This window comes from Gloeophyllum trabeum, assembly GCF_000344685.1.
Source record: "Gloeophyllum trabeum ATCC 11539 unplaced genomic scaffold GLOTRscaffold_00003, whole genome shotgun sequence".
Taxonomy (NCBI): Eukaryota; Fungi; Basidiomycota; class Agaricomycetes; order Gloeophyllales; family Gloeophyllaceae; genus Gloeophyllum; species Gloeophyllum trabeum.
The window spans coordinates 1,956,119-1,963,290 of record NW_006920412.1 but is presented as its reverse complement, the minus strand read 5'-3'; the positions used below and the strand labels follow the sequence as shown (position 1 = coordinate 1,963,290).

The 7,172-nt window shown below is 50.9% G+C and overlaps 2 protein-coding genes across 2 annotated transcripts; one reads left to right on the top strand and one right to left on the bottom strand.

The window, feature by feature from the left end:
• The first annotated feature begins 649 nt into the window (after positions 1 to 649).
• Positions 650 to 3,676, top strand: GLOTRDRAFT_57208 (MFS amino acid permease). The gene is made up of 18 exons (XM_007864859.1): positions 650 to 836; positions 891 to 964; positions 1,014 to 1,075; positions 1,129 to 1,169; positions 1,227 to 1,360; positions 1,415 to 1,487; positions 1,545 to 1,573; positions 1,636 to 1,653; positions 1,709 to 2,045; positions 2,093 to 2,153; positions 2,205 to 2,268; positions 2,325 to 2,480; positions 2,542 to 2,599; positions 2,655 to 2,731; positions 2,781 to 2,832; positions 2,887 to 2,982; positions 3,041 to 3,140; positions 3,191 to 3,676. The coding sequence occupies exons 1-18, from the start codon at positions 657 to 659 to the stop codon at positions 3,454 to 3,456; spliced, it is 1,878 nt and encodes a 625-aa protein (XP_007863050.1). The 5' UTR covers positions 650 to 656; the 3' UTR covers positions 3,457 to 3,676.
• A 115-nt stretch (positions 3,677 to 3,791) lies between these two features.
• On the bottom strand, positions 3,792 to 6,082 carry GLOTRDRAFT_120100 (solute symporter family transporter; the record flags this gene model as incomplete). Its single annotated transcript, XM_007865344.1, has 2 exons — positions 3,792 to 5,390; positions 5,470 to 6,082. The coding sequence occupies 2 exons, from the start codon at positions 6,080 to 6,082 to the stop codon at positions 3,949 to 3,951; spliced, it is 2,055 nt and encodes a 684-aa protein (XP_007863535.1). The 3' UTR covers positions 3,792 to 3,948.
• Between the last annotated feature and the right edge of the window lie 1,090 nt (positions 6,083 to 7,172).

Genomic DNA, 7,172 nt, shown 5'->3' with positions numbered 1-7,172 from the left:
CAAAACACAGTCGACTCTGTCTTAACCCATACCTGTCATAACCCATAACCTGTAATAACCCATAGGCTTCCACCAACATGGTAGATAGTGAAAACCCATAAGTCTGCCGTATCCCATAACCCATAGCTTTTTGGAGGGTCATAACCCATAAAACAACCTATATTAGGAAGGTGCAGGTCTCCTTCCCACGAGAACCTGGACTATCTCGACCCTTAATTCTCGGTTCTCGTGGTATTTCAGAAGATAACCCTTACCAGATTCAAGATTCCGTATCTAAACGTTGTCATAAACGACGTCCGGCCTATACCGAATAGGCTGTCTGTCACGCTTACTAGGTAGTCACACAATGTCACACGCTCTGGTAACCCATAGTCTGCAAAAACCCATAACTTTTGGGTTCCACGACCCGTTATGGGTTAGGACAGAGTCGACTGTACAATCGTTCAAGCGTAATACAACCGTTGCCGCCGGCTCGCTGACGCATTCCGCTCTCCAAAGGCTTCATCGAGTTTGGAAATGTCCAGCATATACCCGAGTGTCTGCTATAATAGAGGCGGCTCGTGTCCTACATAGGCCCCGCACTCCTGTGTGCGGCAGCGTAGACGACGTTCCCTTAGCTTGATTTACGACCTTCACGCCTTTGCAGTGCGAGCGTTATGTCGGAAGGCTCGTCGACTACTCCTACTCGGCCTACGGACCAGCCACAGTCGGTGCAGGTCAAGGCAAAACCAGGCGAGAGCTGGAAGGCACAGGAAGAACATGTCCTCCCAAAGAACAGGCTAGGCATTGTGTTCTTTGGTTTGATGGCGTGCACGTTCTTGGCCGCCTTAGATCAGGTATGTTGAGCTTTTTTTGCTAGTTCCAAGTCTGATCATGTAAATGCTATGCAGACCATCGTAGCGACAGCATTACCTACCATTGTGCAGGACTTGGGCGGAGGGTCTGAGTATAGTTGGGTTGGAACGTACGTTTTCTTCCTACTCTCGCTGTTTTGAATTAATCGCAAAATTCAGCTCCTATCTTCTGGCTTCTGCCTGTCTGGGCCCCATCTATGGCAAAATGTCAGACATCGTCGGTGAGTGACCTTATGAGAGACCCGAATCTACACATGAGTTGAAACGAGGGCAGGTCGGAAACCGATACTGTACGGGTCTATCGTCATCTTCCTGGTGAGTTCATTCTCATATATACTTTACAACCTCTTATAACGAGGCGTCTCTCTGCAGATTATGTCCGCTCTGTGCGGGGCATCTCAGAGCATGACATGGCTCGTTGTATGCCGTGCCTTCCAGGGTATTGGAGGTGGCGGCATTATACAGATGGTTCAGATTACTATATCTGACATCGTCTCATTACAAGAGTGAGTCTGAACAGCATATATGAGATAGTAGCTGATTATTCGAACGCGTCGCAGCCGGGGTAAATACGGAGGTTTCATCGGAGCAACTTGGGGCATCGCCAGTGTGATCGGACCGCTTCTCGGCGGCGTGAGTGCCCCTCTTCACAGCAAGGCGTACTAACTCGCTGATGTTCGCCTATTATAGGTGTTTGCAGATCATGTATCGTGGAGATGGTATATCTGCTTCCTGATCAAGCAATCAAACACCCATTGTTGACTTCGCTATTTTAACGCAGGTGTTTCTTCATTAATCTGTGCGACTTCCAACTTCATCGCTAGAGGGCATAACTTAACCGCAGGATGCTATAGGCCTACTGGTGGTGTTGCCGGAGGAATATTATTTTTCTTCCTGCACCTTAACCCTCATCACGGGAAAACACTGAGGCAGCACGTCCGGGAGTTCGACTTCCTGGGGTTGATTTTGATCGTCGCTGGCGTTATCTGTCTTCTGATTGGCTTCAATCAGGGCGAAACAAACTGCAAGTTTGAGTTGCAATTGTTTGGTCAGAATCATCTCACACGTTCTACAGGGCAAGCAGCATCAACAATAGCTTTGCTCGTCGTAGGAGGCGTCCTCCTCCTTGCTGCGGCAATAAATGAAGGTTTCACGAAGCGTTCGCCAATTATTCCACCGCGTCTCTTTAGGGTACGTCTATGTGACGTCGCTGAAGAACACTCCCTCATATTCTACAGACGCGCACAACCGCTGTCATCCTTATCAGCTCTTTCATACATGCTCTCGCGTTCTTCGCCGGTAAGTTGTTACATTCTCATTCCCCTTTGTAACATTCAAATATACGCGTAGGCGCCTATTATCTTCCTCTCTACTATCAGGTCCTCGGATCCTCCGCTACGATGGCTGGAGTAAGGTAGTGATTTACGCATTTCCTCGATGTCATGCTCTAACTCTCGCCCCGTCGTGCAGGATGCTGCCATATTCACTAGGCAGCTCATTAGTATCGGCCATGGGAGGTGTCATTGTAACCCGTTGGGGGAGGTATCGCCCGATCATATGGGGCTCCTGGGTCATAATCACCCTTGGCTTTGGTCTTATGATTATGTTGGATAACAATTCCACGACGTGCGTTCCCCTTTGCGCTTGTGCATCGAACTTGATGATTGATCCTGCTCTGTATCGATAGGGCTGAGCAAGAAGTGTATCCGTTGGTTGCGGCTATCGGTGTAGGCTGTCTGTTCCAGGTTAGATGGTTTTCCCTGCATCCTCGCTTCGTCCAATGACCGTCCCTGTTTTCAGCCTCCGCTTATAGCTCTGCAAGCGGCGATGCCTCTCAAAGATATGGCGACTAGCACCTCGACCTTCATGTTCATCAGGTACGTGTCCACGTATCGGAGCTGATAAATTATTCTGACTGAATTGTAGGACTCTCGGCGGTACTATTGGTATCTCCATTGGTGAAGCTATAGTATCGAGCGTACGTTCCCCGTCTCGTCTCGTTGACGTGGTTGAGTCTGACGATACCTTGCAGGTTTTGCAACGACGAATCAGTAAAATACCCGGCATTAATCTTGACACTTCTCCATCTGCACTTAACCAAGAAGTCCGCCGACTAGGCGGCATATCTGTGAGTACTATGCCATCAATCTGTATAGCATGGCCGAGTGCTGAAACCTGGTACACAGGACCCAGCCACCCGGAACGCGGTCATCCATGCATATTCACGTGCTATAAGTACCGTCTGGCTGGTCAACACTCCCATTCTCGGCGTCGGCCTTATCATGAGTATGTGTGGTAATCCTTCGCCGGCATCCTGCTACTGACAGTAGATTCAGTTTTATTCATGAGACATTACTCGTTGAAACGAACGACAGTCAAAGGCGGACCCCCGGCAAGAACGGATCTTGAGGCCGGGCAAGAGAAAACCTTGGAGCAGGGGCAGACACAGGTGCCCGTAGGCCCAACAGGGTTCGAAACGGAAGACGAAAAGCAGAGGCCCGACGTCCGTGAGGAGGACAGTGCCCCGGCAGATAACACCGACTCCGCCACGGAGCGAACGCGGACAAGCACGATTCAAGAGCGGGATTCCGAAAAGCAATAGACAAGACTGCTGCACTTCGCCAGGGGGATATTGGCACAGGGATAACGGATGTTAATGATATAAAGTTACCATGAGTATAATGCTAACGCTTAGTATATGCTTCCTGTATGACGCGCGGCTTGCCAGACATTCAACCTTGCTTGAAGCAGAAAGAACTGTGCTGGACGCGCACGCGGATAAACACTATTTCGACATAAGCCAAGTACGACGCAGGCCTTGGGCGTCATGTATCGTTCGTTGTGCGTGTTTCTGTTAAGCTTGTAGGAGAACGCAGATCTGCTAGTACTGCTAGATGGCGGCTTTTAGAGCAACTATGCCGCAGTATTCAGGTTCTCCTTGTAAGTAACACCAGTCTTCATGGTCTGGTATACTAGGGGCGTCTATGATTCCCCACTCTAAGTACAAGTGAATTACAAGATGAGCTTACACGACCAACTATCCACATCGTGATGGATGCAAGTACTGTCCCAATAATGCTCGTACCGGCGTGTGTCAAGCGACCGGCTTTGTAGATTGCTCTGCTTCTCTCCGCCGTTTGTGGTGTCTACCACCCGTGAATATATCCTTGATCAATCCACCCCCCACTTCTGACAGAGCGTTCCGTGATTCCATAAGAGGGAGGAAGATACATATGAACGCTGAACAGAAGGCCCAAATGATGCCTATCACAACCCACGCCGTGAAAAACTTGACAGAGAAGGTATAGTGGGAGAAGAACAAAGGCAGGGGCACTATAAGGTCCATAACGGCCACCAGGCCGAAACTCGCGATGATGGCGAATTTCAGAGCGCTCTTCAGCTTGTCGGGGTGCTCGTCTTCGGAGAACCGCACCCCGGGTAAAGGCGCGTCATCTACCCCCTGCACTTTCGCCTCCCGGATCTGGACATCCCCCCGCTCCTTCTCCTTAAGCTGACGCTCCCTATCCTCTTCATCAACCGTTGATGAGGACGAGCTCGCACCCTGCTCCGGCACTCTATTGATCGCCCGAGTGATCTCCCAGTCGAAGTCGTCCGGATTCCACAGCGAGATTCCTACAGTGCAGATAGCTCCCATGCATATGGAAGCAAGGCTCCCCGCGACTGAGGCGTATTCTTGCCCCGTAGTCGCGACCGAGAGGACGCCGTCGTTGGTATACGCAGCGGTCAAAAGCCAGGCGAGTATCCCCGACGCGCAGCCCACGATAGCGCCGGTGATCGCAGCCACCTTAGTTTGCTTTTTCCAGCATATCGTGAGTGCCACGGGGACAACTGCTCCTCCAATGATTACGCCCATGAACAGGAATAACCACCCAAGGTCGATCCCGATCGCCTGCCAAACGGAGGCCATGGTTGCCATAACAAATGCGAAGACGACGATCATGATGTGGGAAACTTGGATCATCGTAGCCGGGGGTGCGTCTGGTCGAATATGGAGTTTGTAAACGTCGAAGGTCAGGATAGAACTCGTAGCAATCATCTCCGAACTTGCCGCGGATGTGACCGCCATGAACAGAATAATCAGCAGGGCTGCAGCTCCACCCTTCCCGAGAAGGGCAACGGCTGCGGTGGGCGCCGCTAATCCTGCGCTAACCTGGCTGGCACTCAGCGGGTTAGGATACGTCGGGAAGCTCGGGTGATCAGTGAGTGCCACGGCCGCTAATCCCAGGGTCGTAGCAAATGCGAAAGGAATCGCATACCACGCCAGTCCACCTAGCAGATATGCGCGGACAGCGGTAGAGGGCCTCGAGGCGATGGCCCTCTGCCAATAACCTTGATCTAGGAAGACAGTGCCCGATCCAGAGCAGAGCTGGATTACACCGAATATAAGGGCGAAATTTGACTTGAGCGTCATGTACGAGCCGTCTGTATTGCCCGCCACTGGTCGTTTAGCAGCAGCGATTTTTAGGAGATTGTACATCTCCCGAGGAGAGCCGATGAGTGGCGAAGATGAGTAGACTTCAAATATAAAATATAACATAACTAATGGATGAAAATTACGTCAGTCAATTCCAATGTACGCAGATAGCTTGCTCACTTATCATCAAAATAAATGTGTGCGTGTAATCACACAAGAATGTCGCTCGCAGACCGCCCAAAATGACATATATCGTGACTCCCACAGGGATAAGCCACACGGCGGCGTACACATTCATGCCGGTCAAGGCCGTTACGACTGCGCTACCACCGAGAAGAAGCTGGGATCCAACAAGAATATTGGTGATGAACGCGAATACCATGAAGACCCAGTGAGCGGTGGATCCGTAGCGAGTGTAGATGATCTCGAGGTAGGTGTGACAGCGGGGCGCATTTTGCTTCACTTTTACGCCTAGAATGGCGAAAAGGAGGATCTGCACCGTTGCCCCACTGGCGTACCAGAACGGCCCTGAAATCCCGTACTCATACGCCACTGTGCATGACTGCAGTAAGGTTGCGGCCCATGTCCACGCGGACACTATACCGCTCGCGATGAGACCAGGCTTCACGCTGCGAGAAGCAGTGTTGAATTCTTCGGACGTCTTCGTGGAATACTGGGTGTATCGGTTTTGTATTTGCGTCAAGATTGCCATGAAGCCAGCGAAGAAGAAGCCGACACCCAGTACGACGCCGTACCCGACTCCCTGAGGCAGGATCGCAGTCACTTCCGACATAGTTGCGAGATGAACTCCAGAGACTTTGGAAGAAGACGAACCAGGAAGTGACGCCTGGATACAGAGCTTCGGACATGGACAAGATATATGCACTGCTGCCGAGGGGCCCACGGTGCATCAGTGTCTCCCTTATCTTTTCGTTCGCGTTATCGCCCAGGGTCTCCGACGGCGCTCCAGTCCCGTAGTATATACCTTCAAATCCAATGGTTCCGGGACACGCCCGTCAAGCCGAGATACATTGAATCTGATTCAGTTTTCGTGACTGCTGCTGAAAGGAGAATATTATTGCAGACTTTCGACTTGGGATGGACGATACGTATCGATACGTAGCCACCGGGTAAAGGGCATCCGATGTATCCGAAAATAACCTGGAAAACGTTGGAGTCTGGGGGAAGCAGTTGGACAACCAAAATATCCATGTACTCACGATGATACGAGGAAACCTGACAGGGCACGATAACGCTGAGCAATCCGGAGTCCTGTTGAGGTATATGTCTGATAGCACTTTCCCGTCTTCCAGCAGACTCCTTCCCCGCCGCTATGAGAGGAGACAGGAAATACAGTCGTTTGCATATGAAACCGAAAATCGGGTTTCCGTGAGCATTGTTTGTTCGAGCCAAATATACCCATATGCAGTAATGCGAGATGGCTTCTTGTGACTGCGTGACTGTCAGATAGCATTCATCAACGTCTCGAACTTGAAGTATCGACTGGCTGGTACCATGGTTCACCTCACTCGACAACTACGTGAACGTATCATTGTCTGGCGCCATGAGCAAAACAAGACACTCTGAGTGATTTCTGAGCTTGCGGGATGCAGCATAAGCACAGTCTTCGAAGTTCTCCGACTCTACACGGAATACGGCACAGTCATCAACCCGAATGCTAGACCTCGAGGCCGGCCGCGCACTCTGGACATGCAGGATTGAACTTCGTGCGATCAGTTATTGAGGGAGAGCCTGCTATCTACCTTGATGAGCTACGAGATCGAGTCTACAACAGACTACACAGCACATGCAGTTTGTCAGCCTGAGGGCGGGCTGCAGTCTACAGAGTCACACAGTCACAAGAAGCCATCTCGCATTACTGC

What these genes read in the sequence shown, in the direction of transcription:
- GLOTRDRAFT_57208 (XM_007864859.1), top strand. Translation starts at nt 657, where the DNA reads ATGTCGGAAGGCTCGTCGACTACTCCTACTCGGCCTACGGACCAGCCA. An exon ending in GACATCGTCTCATTACAAGA is followed by an intron (nt 1,361 to 1,414) that starts GTGAGTCTGAAC and finishes AACGCGTCGCAG; the next exon opens with CCGGGGTAAATACGGAGGTT. An exon ending in TGCTCTCGCGTTCTTCGCCG is followed by an intron (nt 2,154 to 2,204) that starts GTAAGTTGTTAC and finishes ATATACGCGTAG; the next exon opens with GCGCCTATTATCTTCCTCTC.